The sequence below is a fragment of the Pinus tabuliformis genome, chromosome Q (genome assembly GCF_031772625.1).
Source record: "Pinus tabuliformis cultivar Carrire ecotype Pingquan chromosome Q, CPIR1, whole genome shotgun sequence".
Classification (NCBI taxonomy): domain Eukaryota; kingdom Viridiplantae; phylum Streptophyta; class Pinopsida; order Pinales; family Pinaceae; genus Pinus; species Pinus tabuliformis.
In genome coordinates this window covers 560,091,302-560,111,927 of record NC_142296.1, presented here as the reverse complement: position 1 = coordinate 560,111,927, position 20,626 = coordinate 560,091,302, and the positions used below count along the sequence as shown (strand labels likewise).

Here is a 20,626-nt window from a genome sequence, read left to right as displayed (position 1 = left end):
AAATTGCAACTTTTTCGGGACTTTTTCCACACTGGTCCAAACAACTCACTAAAGAGCTTCCTCAACTAGATAGCTTCACAGGAGGCCAAACTAGCAGCAATATATTCAGCCTCAACGGTGCTTAAAGCAACCGACTTCTGCTTCCTGCTCATCCATGATATTGAAGCAGAACCTAGAGAGAAGCAACATCCTAATGTGCTTTTGCGATCCACCACACTGCCAGCCCAGTCTACATCAGAGTAACCCTGGAGCTTCACATTCTCGACAGTGTATCTCAATCCAAAAGTGATTGTGCCCCGAAGATATCTCAAGAGATTCTTGGCAGCAATCCAATGTATATGATGAGGCTCGACCATAAACTGACTCAATGTGTTCATTGAAAAACATATGTCCGGACGAGAGTTCACCAAGAACATTAGGGCTCTTATGAGTTAACGATACTCAAAAGGATTTCCCAAATCGGGGCCGACAACACTTTTGCATAACATCTTGAAGTTTAGTCCCATCGGAGTAGTCACGGACTTGCAGTCCACCATCCTAATCTTTCAAGTAGCTTCACAACATATTTTCCTTGAGAAAGGAAAATCTCCCCTGGATTTTGCCAGACCTCCAACCCTACGAAGTAATGCATCAGTCCTATGTCCTTCATATCAAATCAGAAGACAACTCTCTCTTACATTGATGAATAAGAGGATCTGCACCTGTCAGAAAGAGATCGTCCACATAGAGTACCAAGATGAGAGGTCTATCATTCCTAACTTTAAAATAAAGATTCGGATCAACTTCACTTCTCGTAAATCCCAGCTTCATTAGATAGCTATTGATCCTCTCATACCAAGCTTGGGGTGCTTGCTTCAACCCATAGAAGGCTTTCTTCAACCTGCATACATGTGACTGATGATCTTGAACTTAGAACCCCTCAGGTTGTTCTACATACACTTCCTCCTTAAGTGAACCATGCAAGAAGGCAGTCTTGACATCCATCTGATGAAGATTTCATCCTTGCTAGGCAGTAAGAGCTATAATTGAACGGATGGTGGTGTAGCGGGCAACCGATGCAAATATCTCATCATGAAAGAAGCCTCGAGTAATGAATCTGGCCTTGAACTTTTCAACACTTCCATCAGCTCCATGCTTGATCTTGAAGAGCCATTTCGAGGTGACAATGGATTTGTCCTTGGGTTTAGGGTCCACATCCCAGATATCATTCTTCATAATTGACTCATACTCTTCGTTCATTGCATCCTTCCAAGCTTGGTGTTTGGCAGCTTCTTCGAATGTGCAAGGCTCAGATTGAACAATGGTGATCATAGTAGTTAAGTACCCTTGGTACTTATTCGACTTCTTACATTTCACGAAATGCCCCCGTAGGTGCAACATGTCTCTCGGCATCTTCGAGAGTCTCCCTAAGCCATGAAGGTCTCCTTTTTGAGGAGGAGGGCTCATGAGGGGGTGGATCAATGGGATCCATTGGTCCTTCAGCATCGGGCATCTACTCATCTTGCGATTCTCCCTGCTTTCCGGAATCTGCTTCTTTGTCCTTCCTTGGAAGAGGAAGGTTACTAATCTTCCCAAGGGCAGCGTCCTCATCGAAAGTGACATCATGACTTATCTCCACTTCTCTTTGACCAGGCACATAGATTCTATATGCCTTAGAGGTTTTAATGTAGCCCACAAATGTTCCTTTCTTCCCAGAAGCATTCAATTTGCTTCTCTTTTCTTTCGGCACATGAAAATACACGAGGCACCAAAAATTCTAAGGTGAGAAACATCAGGTTTCTTACCGATGAAAACTTCTTCAGGAGTCTTGGATTCCAACACTTGATGAGGGCATCTATTTTGAACATGCAGTGCTGTGTTTGCAGTTTCAGCCCATAAGAACTTCGGAAGGCTTTGATCATGAAGCATTGCACGAGTGGCTTCTACAATAGAACGATTCTATGCGGTAGTAGTCTCCCTCTTAATGCCAGCTTCTCTACAATAATCTTTGAACTCATTTGATTCGTATTCGGTTCCATTATCGGTCCTCAATATTTTGATCTTCTTCTCGGTTTGATTTTCGACCAAAGCTTTGAAAAAACAGAACCATGAGAATACTTCGTCCTTCTTCTTCAAGAAATATATCCAAGTCTTGCGAGAGAAATCATCTATAAAGGTTGCATAATATAAGTATCCTCCCAATGAGTTCATGGGCATTGCACCAGATAGATCAGAATGAACCAATTGCAAAATGTCTATGGTCTTGCTATCACTTGAGGGGAATGGTCCCCTTGTATGTTTTCCCTCGGCACATCCTTGACATACACCTTCATGCTGTGTTTTGAATTCAGGCATCCCTGTAACCATCTTCCTTGCATCGGGTAGAGCCTCATAGTGAAGATGAGCAAACCTCTGGTGTCATAGTTCGGATTGAAGAGATGTGTCGCAAGACATGGCTCCTAGTGGACTTCCTCCAACTTGATATAAATTGTCAACCCTGAATCCAAGAGTAAATGCTTCTTTGAAATTTCTTTTCCACACATGTACCTTTCCATCGATGAATGCCACCTTGAATCCTTTGTCTTCCATCGCCGAGATAGACACTAGATTCTTCTTTAGATTAGGTACATATAATACTTCTTGAAGATGAACAATGTTACCTTGATTCAATTGAAGGGTAACATTGCCAACTCCATTCACGGGATTTGTGGCACTGTCTCCAAGGATAATTTCCAAATTTGTATCCTTCTCTATCAGATTTGAAAGAGCTTCCTTGTACTTGGTGAAGTGCCTTGAGGCATCACTATCAATCAACTAATTTCCCAAAGTATTTGGAGGAGAGGCAGTAGAGAGGGCAGATATAAGATAAAATTCCTTTTGCTTAGAATTTACAACATTAGACTCATCATACTTGGAGTTTCTTGTTCTTTTAGAAGCTCGATCATTTCCAAGTTAAGTAGCGAAAGCATTCCTTTTCCCTTTGTTGATGAACGTGCCATTCCTTTGATTGTTGTTGTTGCCCTTGGAATGATTGTGATCATCATCATGAGATGTGTCCCTTCTATTTGGACACTCCCTGGCATAGTGACCAAACTTGTTGGAAACGAAGCATCTTCCCTTTCTCCCATTTTTGAATCCCAGTGTTCCTTGACTTTACTTTTTTGAACCTGCATTGTTCTTCCTCTTGGCATGAGTGGAGAATGTGGTAGGATTATTCCTATTCGAAGGCATCTCCAATTCCATCATCCTTGTTTCTTCTTGAGAACATCTAGTCAACAATTCTTCAAAACCTGCAATTTTGTTGTTATTGAGAATCGTAGTGTTGAACACATGCCATTCGGGAGGAAGACCTCCAAGGGCAATGAGAGTGAGCTCCCTGTCAGCAATAGCTTCACCCTTCTTGTACTTTGTCTTAGCAGCAACCGGTGCATATGAGGGAGGTTCCAGAATCTTTCCATGCACATAATCCATGGCATCTTGCTCTTCTAAAATCAAATCAAGAGACATCGTCCATGCATGATAATCAGACTTATCATGAAGCTTATTATCAGACTTGAAGTAGGATGTCGAGGCCATTGAGACTTGTTCTTGATCAATGATTTCTCTTCTTAGTGATTACTCTTCACTCTTGCTTGGGCTTTGTCATCACCTCATCTCTGATACCATGTTAATTTTAGGATAACAATGGTATGTTCTATGTGTAGAGCAATTTTACTTCAATTTTCTTTATTAGCCCAATATCATATCCAATATAGGAAGCACATCAACATGATAGTAAAATGCAGATAGAACATAAACAATAATAGTAGAAGACAAGCCAACACAAGAGGACATAAGATATATGGCACCAGCCACGGACAAACCCCAATGTGGGGAAACCCTTGGTCAATTCTTCTTATAATTCTTGAAAAATTCAACAGAGAGAGAGTACAATTTACAATATTCACTTGCCCAAACTGATCAATCAAAACAACAGAAACAGAAAGCCCTAACCAGAAAGTCAACGCTGGTCAACAGGGTTGAAATTGACCTCCAAAACAGCTCGGTCAACCTTGGTTAATTCAGCCTCCAACAACAAGATAATGCAACCCAAAACAATCCAAAAATAACTAGTCAAATTTGGTCAACAAAAGTCAATGCAACAACCTGAATTAGGGCAGTCAATGCTGGTCAACACAACGGTCAAACTGCCTCGGTTTTGTGCCCAGAACAACGGCTTGCCCAAACATAATTCTCCTTCACAAAACCGAAGTCAAATAGGGTCAATGTTGGTTAAAGCCAGCCTCCTGAAATTTCAGTCTCCTGAAATTTCGGTCAAATCTGGTCAACGCAGCAGCTAGAAAAGACAATCTTCTTTTCGTATGTGTGGAGAGAGAAGCCCAAAAATCCGTACCCAATTAAGATGAGAGAGAGAAAGATGAATGAGATGAGATGCCAAAATGAGGAGGAGGCACCTTGTACTTATATGCAACGTTGAAGGCTGGAGGAGGCTGATTTGATGGCTCACTGACCTTGACAATTTGTCCATAATCAAAATAAATTCATAACTTCCTTTGTACATGTCAGAATGGGATGATCTTTAGATCAATCCTACACCTCCCGGAAAGAAGAATCCAAGAAAAATATTAGCTGCCTCATAAGAGCTGTCCAAAGTGATGTTTGGCCCTAGTTGCCAAATTTAACATTTGTCCATTGGGTCCACAAGGAGCTAGCCTCCCTCTCCCCTTGTCCACACTTTGGGTTCGGCTTGGAACAATGCCTTGAAGGTTGATGCACAACTAAAAAGAAAGTTAAAAGCATAATTTGGCCACTTACAACAAAAAATGTACCACAAAATGCAAAAGATAGTTGGGACATACAAATTTAGCATGTGGGCAAAAGCCATACATGAGCTCTACCCCTTATCATCATGGCCATCACCCTGGTTCCTAGTTCCCTATATGAGTCCCTTGCATCATTAAGGAACCCATGATTGTCCCAACCCCCGGTAAGCGATGAACTGCCCTACCCTAAGGGGATATCATTCACATCATGCTCTCAGTCCCTGGAACCTCGAGCAGTTATAAAAAGAAAAATCAATAAAATGCAAAAGGCATATGAAGAAGGGCGAAAAAACAAAGGCCAGGGTAACTCATGTACTGCGATTGCTCCATCCTACATCTATACACCCGAGTGTGGGCCTCCCTCATTATAGCTACCCTTGTACTATGGCATGTGGTTTAGAGTCTTCTCTGTTGCCCCACTCCATTGCATCATTATTTCATATGAATCCTGCCATCTAACGAATGTACCATGGACATGTCACTCCCTTAGAGGTTGAAACCACATAATAGGGTCCTTGATTAACCTCCCTCTTGAGCATGGAGACACTTGTACATTCTAAAGCCCATTACGGAAGGGCATGCCACTATGAAGTGCTCACTTTGTTCCATGATTTGTAAGCTCATTTGCTCAATTGCACTAATGAGTTGTTGTATTGGAAGGTGAGGAGATGCATTGGATCTTATACAGGATTGCAGGTGGGTCTTCATCTTTGGGTTTTGTCTCCTTATACGGGATCTAGTCCCTCCAGAGGGTCTTAATGGCACTTGTAGGGTAAGCGTTGAGAGCCATGGCCCCCCACCATAGAAGAGAGCATATAGCCACACCATGGGATCCTTCAACCCCACTTATTGCTTGCTCGTGTCCCAGTTATTCAATGATGATGATGCACTTGGACCACATTGCCCAACTGGCTACACACTTGCACCACACACTTGGCAGTTGATCCAAGGCCCAGATGGGGTTTTGTCTCACCTAGGGAGATAAGGGAAGGGCTTGCATTATCGTTCCAACCTTTATAGATGGAGCATCAGTTTGTTTGATTCAGTTGGAGACCCATGAGGACATTCTTTGTGCCCCCACAACCACTTGGGAGCACCACAAATCATTTGCTTGGGGATAAAGGGGCCACCCCCTTCATCATTGTTATTGGAGCCCGCCTATTCACTATGGCACATGAGGGACTTCATTTGGTCTTCCAACGACCCTACTAGCTACCATTCTATCATTTCGACCCTCTTGAGAGGCTTATTATTCACCATTTGGAGCTATTTGGTGGGCTTGTCACCAAAGAGTAGCTTTATTTGCACATTATTTTATTTTAGAGGCATTATTAGGCCAATTAGACATAATTTAAACCCCTAAGGCTCATATAAATAGAATAGAGCCTCATTGTAACATTCATCATCACTTGGATTTGGCCTAATAAAGAATTCAAACCTACAATTTGTGGAATGATTCGGATGATTAAATTCATTTTGATTTGTGGAATGTTTTTGCTCTCCCTTGGAGCTTCTATTTGGCAAATTTGTGAATGGATATACTCTCCTTCTTTTGGTAAGTGCAATATAATGCTATATTTTGTCTTGATAAGTGTCTAATGCATGGAATCATTTTCTTAAGGTGATATAATGTGCCCTAATTTATGCGAATTAGTGGAATCATTGAAGCTATTGAAATTTTTTGCATGTATTACTCATTGAACAAAGAATGAATGAATGTTCCTAGAGGATTATGTACTTGCATGCTTGAAACTCCATAATCTTTGTCATCGAAGTATACAAGTCTGAAGTTCCCGTGTAACTACATCCATTGATAGTGAAACTGCTTCTTAGGCCTCCTTGAAGAGCGCAATTCCCAAACCTTGATCATTTTGACTCCAATCTTCCCAATAGCCAGGCAATGGTCTTAGATCCTTGATTGTTAACCCTAAAACCATTTTTCTTTCCGTCATCTAAAATTTTTCCCTAACCCTAGACAACTAGTTAGGGCCTAGGGCGAATTGCATTAGACGCATTTCCTTGGGGTGCAAAGTGGTACACTACTATGCTGTCCTTTCCTCTAGCTGCCCTCAAAGTCTCAAGCAATTCCCGTGGCTAGTTTGAGCGAAATCTCAAGCCCTAGCTCCAAGATCATTCCTATCCTTCACCTTCTTGGTTAGTGGCATTTTCTAGGGTCATTTGCTATCAAAAACTCGTTGGAATTTCATCTCTCATTGACCCTTCTTCTCTTCCTTGCATGACCTAGTCATATTGTTGATGATCATCCTGAACCTTAGGTCTTGCTTGGATCCCCTAGGTCTCTCTTGTGGTCCCAAACATTTGCATGCTTGTTATCTCACAAAACCATAAGAGAGGTCCTTTTGTTTCTTTAGGAAGCTTTGATCTAGGCATACCCTCTTCATTTAATATCCTTTCACCTAGGTCTAGGCATCCTCCCACAAGCGTTTCTTGGAGAGCCCTCCCTTTGCTTCTAAAGTAAGCAACCCATTAGTTGAGCCTCTCCTTTGAATGGGCTTTAGGAAATCACATCATATCTAATCATTGACCTCATCATTCTAGTGATTTACTCCATACCGGGACTCCTCCTATTGGTGAAAGTTTGTAAAGAGCAGTGGACATTGACTTGGTATAGTAGCTGTCCCTTAGGAACCCCTCCTAGGATCCATGTTAGATTGAGCGGTAACAAAGCCATCGATCAATAGCCGTTAATGATGAGGACAAGATGAATTGTCAAATCACTTTATGTCTAGAATTTGATTGTAACCATTGTATTAGACCAGTGTTGCACGAAACGCCTCCCCCCCAAGGATCCAAACTAGGAACCGCATCCCATACGGATCCGTTGGGGATTTGTTGTCGGATCCACAATGTGGAAATCTGGAACTGTGGATCGGGCCTGCAAAGACGGTTCCTGGAAATTTGGAACCTTGCCGACCCAATTTGTGGTTCTAAATTTTCGAACCGCAAATCCGCGACGGATCAGGCACGGATCCCAAGCAGATTTGAAGGGAGATGGGCGGTTCCATAGGGTTCTAATTTTTATTTTTTAATTTTTTCTTTGACTTAAGTTGGGTTGAGGCTTCTCAGACACTCCCAAGGTTCTCCCTTGATACTTCCAAGATGCTCCCTCATGGTAATGTTAATTCTTAAAATAAAACTCCTTTCATTTTCATCCTTTTACTTAAATTTTTAACATTACCATGAAATGACTCAGGATGTTTGAGAGTGGTTCCAACCTCATTAGACTTCATATGGAGAAAATAAAATTTCATATCCTATTCAAAATTCAGCAGGGTTCTAATTTTTATTTTTTATTTTTTTATTTTTTCTTTGACTTAAGTTGGGTTGGGGCTTTTCAGACACTCCCGAGGTTCTCCCTTGATACTTCCGAGATGCTCCCTCATGGTAATGTTAAATTCTTAAAATAAAACTCCTTTCATTTTCATCCTTTTACTTAAATTTTTAACATTACCATGAAATGACTTGGGATGTTTGAGAGTGGTTCCAGCTTCATCAGACTTCCTATGGAGAAAATAAAATTTCATATCCTATTCAAAATTCAGCAGACTTTAAGAGTTTTATCAGTGGTATTGTGGCATTTCATTAGATTATATCATGTATCAGGGTATGTGATTGGCATTTAATCAAGAGCAACAAGCGCTATATGTACTTTAGTGTCGGTGGTGTTAATTGTTGAATTACTTTGTCATGCCATTAGCAAAAAATTACCTTTCAATCAAGTCAAAATTATCAATCAAGCATGTTAAGCTTTTTCTACCATATTTTAAGGCTTGGATTAGGTAGTTTGATCAAAATTGTGTCATGTTGACTAATATCCCTAGATAATCGAGGTAGAGGCAAAGGCTAGACAAGAGGAGAAGAATCTAGATTCTAGATGGTTGATGCTCGAATAATTAATCATTAATGTACAATAGATGTCATGTCTATCTTGATTTAAGTACAAATATGCATGTTTCCATATCTTCTACAACTAATTTGGTATTTTGGATGTTTTTTAATTTTTTTAATATAAATGCAAAAAATATATATATATATATATATATATATAGTAGATGCTTCCGAGATGCTTCGCTTCCTAGATTTTTGGGAAGTGACGCTTCCGCAGATCCGCTCCCAAAAAACGTCCCCCCTTTGTCCCTGCTCTGTGTAACGTTGGATTAGACAACTACAAATGCACACTAAAGAAATGTAGTTTACCTAAAGACACATTGGACCAAATTGATCTTAGCTAACTCCCGAGTGCCTAAATTTAAAGATTCTAACCTGTTTAGAACACTCTTAGATCTTAAGATGTTCAACAAAATGGAAGAGATATAAGTGACAATAAAAGGGAGATTAGCAGGATCTAGGTAAAAACCAGAGGAGGAAAGCCCTAAGAGGTGTGAGGCCCTACCTCAACATTTGCATCTCAAGAGTTAATTTTGATTTTTGTTATGTAACACTATTTCAACACAGATTGCTTATAGAAGAGGGCTGATATTTTCTGTTTCTGTTATTTATATCACTTCCAGCTACTTCAGGGTCCAGGCTGTGATTACATAATGGACAGTTGTATTCTTGATGCTATTTTTGGATAAGACATGGAGAAGCTTTCTGTACGCTGGCCTTGCGATATTATTTATGCTTGTATCCTTAGTGTCATCTAAACCTGGTTATTTTTAGACTCTTTTTTTGATAATTTGCTTTAAGGCTGCTGTTTTAGTTCTCCTAGCTATTTAATCTTTTTGTCTTTGGCTTTAATTATGAGAAGTGATTTTATTTCGGAAACTTTGTTAGATAAGACTAGAATTTGTGTTTAAGGTGTCACTATCATAATATTTATTTGTTGATAGTGTCTTGTTAAAACTCTCTGGCTGTTTTGTGGTTACTCATTTTTGTGGCATAAACAGTTATCAAACTTTAATCTATAGCTAATAAAATCTGGCTTGTGGTTGTCAGTGCAAATTGTATTAATGATATGAACTTTATTGGAGCTTGAGCATATCTAGCTTTAGTTGATTTTCTCACTCAAGACAACCTTACTGTAGTTATATGCATGGATTACTTTTATCAGTATACTATATCATCAAATTTCTTATCGTGTTCCAACTTGCGTAACAAAGTTGTATGCATTTTTTGCATACAATATGAGCTTAAATGTTTTTGGAACTTTTATTAATGTGCCACCATAAAGAAAACTGTTGTTGAGAATCTGTGCCACTTGGTAAATATAAATAGATCCTGGAATATGATTTATTGATATCCTATATTGAGAACTGTTGCATTTGGACAAAATGGTTTAGGTGATATGTAACTTGCTTTCCTATTAGCTAATTATTCACTGCATGATGGTGAAAAATGATGAGATAATCTGTACTCATTCCTTGTATCTTACTGCATAATTTATTGTTCAAATAATCATGGCGAGGAAAGCGTCATTTGTTGGACTTAGGATTGCAGACTCTAGTGTTGCATACATGATTTTGTTTGATTGTTTTATTCATGTCCATGCAGGATGTAATAGCTTGTGATGTCGTCAATCCAGATGACATTGATGTGACCTTTGAGTCAATTGGAGGGCTTGATGACATTAAACAAGCATTGCACGAACTAGTTATTCTTCCATTACAGAGACCTGGCTTATTTTCCCATGGAAGGCTTTTGGGACCACAAAAAGGAGTATTGTTATATGGCCCACCAGGGACAGGGAAGACCTTGCTTGCTAAAGCAATAGCGAAAGAGTCAGGGGCTGTTTTTATCAATGTCAGGATAGCAAATCTCATGAGCAAATGGTTTGGTGATGCCCAAAAGCTTGGTATGTATAATAAATGAAAGCACTGCATCAATGCCTCTTTTATAGAACTTGCTACTACTCCTTTATTGATGGAATTCTTCAATATTGTTTTATTCCGTGTAAAGTCTGTATGTGAGACCGATTCAAAAGCTCACACATTAGCTATCACTTTATCTACAGCCTGTGAACTTCCTCTCGACACAATTTTCATGCGACACTCTTTAAGACTGCTCTTACCAGCATCTGCTTGGTAAGATCACCATTTCTACCATCATAGACTGTAATAAATTGAATCTTTGCAGTTTAAGTTTTCATAACCATCTCTTTGACAGCTTTGAGAATCTCTTCTGGAACTTAGATAGGAAAAAAATCAAGGATAGATGAAGGTGGGATTTGGCTGAATGATGTTATGCTGGTGTCCATTTTGCAACACATGTAGGAGATATAAGCAATGTAATCTGTTTCCATTATCAATCCAACAAATATGCATGTGAGATAAAAGATGAAATAAATAACAAAAAAAAGAGATATTTTTATTAATGTTCACTAACAAACAAACCATGTAGGTCAATGGGACCAAAGGTACGATCCATTAATGACATACTGTGGAGTGTCCAAGCAAATCCTAGAAGCTAAAACAACCCAATGGGCTAGCTTAAGTGGTTGAGTGCTTTTAGCTTCATGCAAGTGGTCTTGCAGTCAATTCCCTAGCTTGATTGCATTTATTGCATGCTTCACTTAATGTCCATGTCAGGTCAGGCATTGCAATTAGGGATAGGTTTGCACTAGGGACCATTGGCTAAACTTCAGTCGCTTAAAAGTTAGTGATTGCCAATAAATTTCTTATTTATATCTTGAACCATGTGAAGTGATACTGGTTTCAGATCCTTGGTCACCTAGCTCATCTAGAGAACCCTCAAGGGGTTTACTTCCATTGCGTGATGGAAATAGTATGAGATCGAAAATGTCATCCTGTCATTGAGGTACGCAATGCAAGATGATTAGTGGGAGCAAACCTTGCCTTGAAATGGCATGATCGTAATCTTGTTTGGTCAATGATGGGGTGCCATCCATGAATCCAGGGAAGTGCATGGGAGTTTCCCCTTGAGGTTTTCCTCGGGGAAAATTTTTCTTGAAAGCTAAAAGCTAAAGTATAGAATAATATAAGCTAAATTATTGAATGGAGAAGTAGCAAAAAGCATAAGCAAATATAGAACATGATAAAGGGCTGCATTGCCATAAGTAGGTGCAGAAGGTCTGATGGGCTACTTGGAGTGGTTGAGTGCTTTGATCTTCATGCAAGGGGTCTCAAGATCAATCCCTTGGGCTGGTTGTGTCTATTGTATGCCTTAGTAGATGTCCCCGTTACCCCCTCATACCTAGGGATAAATAGATGAGATTTTTCTTCGATGATCCACATTGTAGATGGTGGTCTTGGTAATGGTATCCAACATTCTCCATAGTTGGTAGTCCGTAGATGCCTCTTATATCATATGCTCAACTCACTCATTTGATGATGATGGTGCCCTAACACACGAGCTACATTAGTCATTTTTTCAACAAAGAGTTTACATTTAATGTATTTGGCATGGACGTAAGGGTCATAGGTTGAAATAGATAATGAATCATGATGCTTGGGCTGTTATCCATTTTGCGTTGTTTAACGTTGGTGATCATCATCCATTTCCTAGTCAAGTGTTGCCACTCTTGGGGAAAGTGATACTATTGGGGAACCTATTGTAGTAACCACAACCCTAAATTTTCTTGACAAGAGGCAAATTTAGGGTCCCCTCATCCAAAACACTAAGGCATCTATCTAACCAAGATCCTAAGCCCATTTTTTACCCCTGAACTGCAATACATGTGGAGGTTGTAACTTAGAAAATTCATAAAATTTGATGAAGGGTGCATTACAACCTTTCATCACATCACAAATCAATATCATATCAATGCAACCACAATTTGCAACACTAAGTTTCATCGCAAATCTCTTTGCGATGTGTGACTTGCCAAAAGCACTCGATCGACGCATAACACTATCGCATCCTTGAGCGTAAAGGTTGTTAAATGCAATTAATGCACATTTAATGCACTTCCCATGACATAATTGTTATATGTAACCCCTCCCCATTTCATTTTCATTGTGATATATTGTTGCAAGTCTTCCTTGGATTCTTGCACTATGCCGATTGTTGGAAATATTGATAAATATTTCAGAGCATTAAACATTATTAGCATTAGATAAACATAGACAATCATTAACACCATTCAACAATGCACAAGATCAAAGATACTGGACACCAAATATTTTAGGTGGAAACCCTTTTGGGAGAAAAACAATTGAACGCTTCTTAATATTCGTCTTCAAAAGCTCCAACTTCCAACATTTTCAGTGACCACTGAGGGAGGCTCCAACCTCCTGATTTACAGGCTACAACCTGATGGATGCTCCAACACCCTGTTTACTCGCTGCTATTGGATGGATGCTCCAATGCCCAAGTTTATAGGCTCCGCCCTAATGGATGCTCCAACACCCTGTCTACTAGCTGCTACTGGATGGACGCTCCAATGCCCATGTTTATAGGCTCCGACTTGAAGGAAGCTCTAACACCCCGATTTACCAATTGCTATTGGAAGGATGCTCTGGCAACATGCACAAGCTCCAACTTGTCCTAGCACCACCTTGTTACCCTGAATTGTTCTTAGGGTCCAACTCGAAGGAGACTTCACTCTCTTGCTGTGCACCATCTTGTTACCCTGTAGATAGAAGATAAGAGAATAGGATAGATACCACAAGTCACACTAATCGACCATTACATTCACTGCTCAGTCATTGTTGTCAACGCGCACTATCACTACCTCTACTTTTGCGTGACATTTCACAACCAAAGTGATCTAACTGTAAAATCCTAGCAGCAGACTGCTCATCAAGCAACTGCACAATGCAAGCTTTGCTCAACATGTAAACCCTAGCATCTTGTTATCAATGCTCAAATACTGCTATCAACAATTCTGCTGTTTTGCCTCCTCATCTCAACCTGTAGAACAAACCCTACTCAAACCCTAGCTGTAGCATAATACACCTTCACTGTCATATCCTTCATTGCAAACTTCAAGACAATCTATGTATCCAACTGTTGTTGATGTATCCCTAGATGTGCAATCAGCTACTCATCTCAACCTGTAGAACAAACCCTACTCAAACCCTAGCTGTAGCATAATACATCTTCACTGTCATATCCTTCAATGCAAACTTCAAGACAATCTATGTATCCAACTGTTGTTGATGTATCCCTAGATGTGCAATCAGCTACCAAGTTGCTATAGTCAGAAAATTTCAACAGTTACTGTTATCACTATCAAGTCAAAGAGACAAGCCATTCATTGTTGTCGTATCATTTCAAGATTACATAGAGATGACTGTCATATACTAGGTCACTGCTATATGTCTAGGGCACTGTCATATCAAGAGCACTGTCAAATATCAAGGGCACTGTCATATATCAAGGTGACTGCCATTACATTTCATTGTCAAGTCTAATCACACAATACTGTCATACTTGTCATTACATATCATACAAATTACTGCCAAGATTACTGTCATATCACAAGGTTGCTGCTATATCACAAGATTTATGTTACATACAAGATTACTGCCCTATGTATCATTGTCAGGCCAAGTCATGGATGACTGACCTACTACTAAGTTTCAAGGACACTCAATCATGTGTCAAGGTCATTGCTATGTCAACAAGGTCAATGCCATATCAATTTGTATCATACCTCAAAAGAGAAACATGACTGTCATACCTCAACCTTTGCATTACAGTCACTGCCCAAGCATCACTTCCATGGATCACTGGCCATACATCATAACCATGCACCACTTTTATACTGCTGTCAAGCCATATTGTCATAAACATAAATGTCAGGTCAAACCATCCGTCACTGTCTAGGTCACTGCCATACAAAGTCTCTGTCACTACTGTCATACACATGTAACACTGTCAAGCTCATCCAGGCCTAACTGTCATACAACCATACACATCATCATTACTTTAGCTGTCATATTAAGGATCACTGTAGTAGGGTCACTGTCATATATCCATATCAAGGATCACTGTTGTGTGACAAGGTTGCTGCCATATATTTTACTGTTGCTGCTATATGGATCACTATCAAGTCAAGCTGTCATTCCTCAAGGTCACTTCCAGATCTAGGTTGCTCAGAGAAGAACTTGCAATATTGTCATATCTTAAATCACATTACTGTAATAGATTAGATAGAGTAGAAAGGGAATTTCAAGCTACTTCAAAAATCACAGGAAGATAACTCAGACTTCACATCAACTCGCATCACTTCAACAATAGAAACTTGCATCAACAGAGAAGAAGTAGCTCACATCCATTGTGTCACTGTCACATAATTCGGGTGGATCACAAAAGGTGTTACAGTTCATGAGGAACTCAGATCACTGGGCAGAGGTATTACTAACATCATTGTCACATCAGTCACTGCTATAGCACAAAAAATAACTCGCATTCCATAGAGAAGAATAACCTCAGAAATAGACTCGCATTTGCCTGTAGAGAATCTTGCATCAATCATGAGAAGCAACCTCCTTAGAACCTCACAATATCTTAGAAGTATCCTCCACAGGGACTTGCATTATCACAGAGACCAATTCGCATTTCTTCCACAGAAGTATAACCACAAGAAACTTGAATTGGCTGGTCAGAAATATCGCATTCCTCAGAGAATATCCACATGAAAAACTCACATTGGTTGGCAATATAACCTCTTCCAAAAACTCGTATTTGGCCTTAGGAAGAATCTCAGAAAGTCATCCAAATTTCTTGTGACAATGAATGAGCATTGATGGCTATATATAATTGTTTCATCAAGCGAAGGGTAACATCTATTAGGTGAGCCGACATAAAATTTGAAATTCAAATTTCAAATTTTAAAATTTTAGAGCCAATTGAAGCCTCCTTATGGAGGGAAAATAACTCAAATTGTCTTAGAATTAAACAAAACCCTATCTGAATTAGGGTTTACATAATATTTTTTTCAATTCTTCCTTAATAAATATCTTTATGCTGCCACGAAATTTTGCTTCATTTGCCCGGGCCAGTTGAATGCTAACATATCAGCAACCCTTTGGGTTTTTAGCCCACATCAAGGGGCTTAGAACTTTGACCAAGCATATCTCTCCAACCATGAGGCCTCTCGTGATGATCCACATACCGTTGGAATCGGCACGACGAGAGGAATCCAGTTAAGATGGTTGTGCGAGCAAATAAGTTAACCTTCATCCTCAAAAAATTTAATAAATGCGGGGCTACTAGGGCTTTCCAGGGGCTTTGACCATTGGAGCTTCCAACTAATGACGAATATTAAGAGTGTTCAGTAACTGCCATTGGCATCAGTGACAACACCATTCAACATCGATTGATACTTCGCATCACACTGCCTAGAGTTGTAATGCCTGCGCTTTACCACACCATGTTTTAGGTCAGTTTTTGTGCATCCTCTTCTCGCATATGTTTTGTCAGTAGATTGTAAGCGTTACCCTATAATTTTGGCTCGACCATTTATATACCCTTTGCCTTTGACTTATAAGTGTTGGAGAAATCAGGGTTCCACACACTTAGTCATTTTCATTTTCCTCTTTGCTATTGTGCCATAGTTTCACATTGCATTGTTGCATTACTACCTTGCGCAGCCCTTAGAATTTTCATTCAACGTGCATCGCTCTTTGATATATAAGTGTCGCCCCCTCTTTGTGCCACCTTAACCCTATTCTCATTAGCACGCATGAATCCTTCATTGCGTCGCATATTTGTTGAGAAATCAAGGTTTTAGTGTTACGCTACGATGCAATCCCTTTGCATAACATGCGATGAAGTTATGTGGTCTGTCACATCACATACATAATTGTGTTGTGATCCATCCCAGCAAGGGCGTATTACCAAGTTGCGTCGCACAGGAAAGATTTATAGGGTGAATACACTGATTCATATCATGACACAATCTTGTTTGATAGCATAATTTTTTGCCTTGTGCCACAAAGCATCTCCCGGGCTCAGACTACATTGCTCTTTTGCACTGCGCCCCGATTTACTTTTAGCTTATCTTTGATCTTCCAGGCTTGGTCGATTCACAATATTTCAACATATCATCGTTCAAAGATATATGGCCCCTCCCAAGAGAAGACTTGGGAAAGACCCTATGGAGGAAGAAAATGAGGAAGTCCTATTGCATCGGTGCCTATCTATGTTGATACCACATGTTATATTGATAAGTCAATTTCTCTGGAGTGGTCAGAAATCTACAATTTGTTTGTGATGAAAGAATATCCGAATGGGGAGGAAGACATTGGGGTGTACCAAAATGTCAGGAAGTCATGGCTGCATAAAGTGGCTTCTCATCCGGCGGTATTTCCGTGCAATGAGACCATATAATGGGTACTCAAGTGTGTTGAATGGTGTTGTCATTGATGCCAACGTTGGTATTTGAATGCTCTTAATATTTGTCTATGTATTGCATTGATTGGAGGCTCTATTGGTCAAATGAGGAGCTCCTGCGGTGTGGTCATGATGCCCCACCTTTGATGAAGAATTTGAATGAGAAGATTATTGAAATTGCTAGTGAGATCATCATCAGGTGATAGAGCTTGTCACGTCGAATGCAACGGTAGTTGGCATGCCTCGTAACTCGAGAATATATGTCTAGTCAAAGTTGGAACCCCATTGTGTGGTCAATGTGCCCCAAAATGAGATGCTAAGGGCATCTAGATGATTGGTTAAATATTGGCTTTATATTCAAGAAAATTTGATTAATTTGTGTGAGTCTTATCAGCCCTCAAAATAAGAATTTTTTCTTGTCCAAAATCGGCTTGCTACGGGGGATCATGTCAAGGATTTTTATTGAGAAAATAACTAAAAAATGGTGACTAAGTCGGCTCAGTCAGAGAAAGAATTTGAAATTTTAATTATTGACGTTTTGAATTAGGTTGGCTCTGTCAAAATTAATCATTTATTGAAGTCGGCTCCAGGGTTTTATGGGTTGGTGGGCCCCTCTTATTAACCCCTCATTTACTTTATATATGGTGCTCGGTTCCTTCTAAAATTATGAATAAAAAAACACTCACATTTCTAAGCATTTCGTCTGATCTGCCGAGGCCCTATATAGTCACGTTTATTTGGAGAGTAAGGCTGAATTTTTGTATTCTTCTGTGGCAAATTCATTGGGTACTCTTAAGCAGTTTTGGTCATAATTGCAAGCCTGTCCTAAGGGCGATTTGTGCTTAAATGTTTATCTTTTGGGTTGAGGTTTCTCGTTGAGACAGAGACGAATTTTCTGAGGCTTTTCTGTTGAAGGTTTTTAGCCTCCCTTGAGGCTCAATTTGGATTCATCTGAGGCAGCTTCTGTAGAATATTTTTGGACCTCTATGTGGCACATTTTCGCACCTGCTGAGGCTTTTTTTGTACTTCCTGAGGTCCTGTCCGAGGCCTAATTTCGAACCTCCTGTGGTAGTGTGTTGAGGCCTATTTGGTCTTCTTTTGGCAGATTTCTGTAGGACATTTTTCTGAGGCGAGTGTAGTCACGTTGATCTAGAGAAGGTTGAGTTTCTGAGGATGTTTTTGGTGCTTATTGTCTCATCTTCTGTTGCAAAATTCATGGGACAAAGCAGAGATTCTTGAAGGCTGGTTGATGTGCAACAAGGCTTGTTGAAGGTGCAAGTACAAGTCAAGAATAAGGGTCGAGTTGCTTTGGTACAGACCTCAGAGGAAGGCCAAAAATTAGCCAGTCCTAGTTGCTGAACAGAGGCTGCACTATTTCTGTGGGTACCACTGTGTGTGAGGGTCAAATCAAGTCTGTTTAGGCCTGGTCAGGGCTTAGTGAAAGACAGATCAGGCCGCTGAAAAGGAGTTGAATATGTTGAATTTTTGTAGCTATGGTCGGTCTTCATAATTGATATTTTATCCCTCCAAATATATGTAAGACATGTTCTTTATGTCAGCTTTGAAAAGAGGGAATTTTGAATTTCTAATATTGAATTTTTGGCTCCAAAAACATAAAGTGGGCCCTCCAAAAATTTAGGTCGGCCAGTCCCAAGGACACACCCTTTCAAGCTCATTTGTCCACTATATAAAGAACATTTTGTCCTCCTCAAGCAAGCAACTCCAATCTTCTGTATATAGTGAAGGAGAAGGAGGCAGACTGAGCTGAGGCAGATCACGACCCTAATTTCTATGAAGACCAAGCTTTGAAGCAGACCAATTTCTGGGCAGAAGGATGAAAGTCTGAGCAGAACGAATCTCTGGGCAGAAGGACGAAATTCTGGACAGATGGACCTCAGTTGTCTAAGGCTACTTGTAAGCTGTTTGACCAAGTGTGACTAGGGCTGTATTACTAGTCAGTTTGACTTTATGTTTGACAGTTGACTTGAAGAATTAGATGTATCTCTATTGAACTGAATAATTTTTCTAAGGAAAAGGTCACTGGGTTTTCCCAGGGTAAAATGTTTGTGTTTTTTGTCTGGCTGTCTCTTTATGATCCTATTGTCATTCTTGTTCTACTGTTGAAAATCTTCTGTGTAATTGCTTAATGATGAATGTGAATACGAATGGATTAAAGTAAAAATCATTGGAAGTAATTATCAACAGAAACCTATGAAATAATCCACATGGTTTAAGAGTGTAGGTGAAAGAGCAGCCTTGTGAATTCTTGAAGAAAACCAAGATTCTGAAGAAGAATCCCAAGTTAAATGCCCTAAAAGTAAGTTTCTATTTAGTATTAAGAAGGAGTGAAAATCCTAGATAATTAACTGAGAGGCTTTAAGTCATGATGAAACAATGCCGCAAATGTCGGAGGCAAGGCCTCAGTGTGAGCCACAGAAGGCCATTAGGCCTCAGTCCAAGTTACAGAAGGTTGAAAGGCCTCATGAATAACCTCAGAGAGAGAAATCTCAGAAGGAGTCTGAAGTTTCACAGAAAGTGGAAAGGCTTGTGAAGACTGATTAGGGACTGTTTTGAGTTTGCATGATCACAATGATACTTTTGTCTAAATCAAGTTAATTCAATGGTTAAACATGTATCATACCATAAATCTGCTTATGGTGTATCTGAAAGCCCTAAATTTATCATGATGAAAATTAAGTTAGAAGATCCTTCTGTCCTATGGTCTATAGATCCTTTTTATGCTCTGTGACAACCTTCCTTGAAAATGATTTGTCAAGTTCAAAAGAGATGGAAATTAAAGAGCAGGGAATAAGAAGCATGATCCTAAAGTGTGTGGAAGTTTTAAAGCTGTGACAAGGAACTGAAAATTCTCACCAAGAGGGTAACTTCAGGAGGACCATAAAGTGGCCTCAGTTTGACAACAGAGAGGCCGAGTATAAGGAAGCCGAATTAATTTAGGGGTTCGAATATATTACTTGACATCAGATCTTGATAGATTGATAGCCATTCATTCTTGCAGGCTCAAAGCATTTCATTCTTTAAATCCGTGAGCATATATTTTGTAGGAAGCCTAGATGTCTGAAAGAACGAATTCTTCATCATTTTAGAAGGTCAAATATCAAGGATACCTATTTGAAGGTCGTGGTGATATTAGGGTAGCACATATTTGGGAGATCGAAAATCTCTTGTGGAGGTCGAGTCATTTCTGGGTTTGTCTTTGTAAAGAACAAACTATTACCACAGTGATTATCTCAGAACCATGGAAGGACCAGTTCAGATGTGAAGAAGGCATCTCCAGAGTAGCTGTGGCTTCAGCTGTTTGTACAAGCACTGAATGATTGTCTATATATAACTCAACCTCAAGATTATTTTTTAAGCTGGAAGATGTTGTTCTTCTACAATGCCAGAGAGGTTGAATGCAAGCTATAGTTTGACAGAGATGAAGCATTCCTTGAATGTGAAGGTAACTGATCTATAGAAATTTGAGTTGCAGGGTCAAGTTTAAGCTCTGTTTGGGCAACTTCAAAGAATCCATTTGAATCTTTTATAAGAAAGTTGCTCCA

The 20,626-nt window shown here is 39.7% G+C and overlaps 1 protein-coding gene across 1 annotated transcript in view; it reads left to right on the top strand.

Annotated features, from left to right (window-relative positions):
• LOC149220670 (uncharacterized) overlaps positions 1 to 20,626 on the top strand; it is a 133,263-nt gene that overhangs the window by 20,114 nt on the left and 92,523 nt on the right. Inside the window, exon 2 of the mRNA XM_089384852.1 lies at positions 10,317 to 10,617. Coding sequence (XP_089240978.1) covers positions 10,317 to 10,617 — 301 coding nt within the window. The remainder of the gene's footprint in view (positions 1 to 10,316; positions 10,618 to 20,626) is intronic.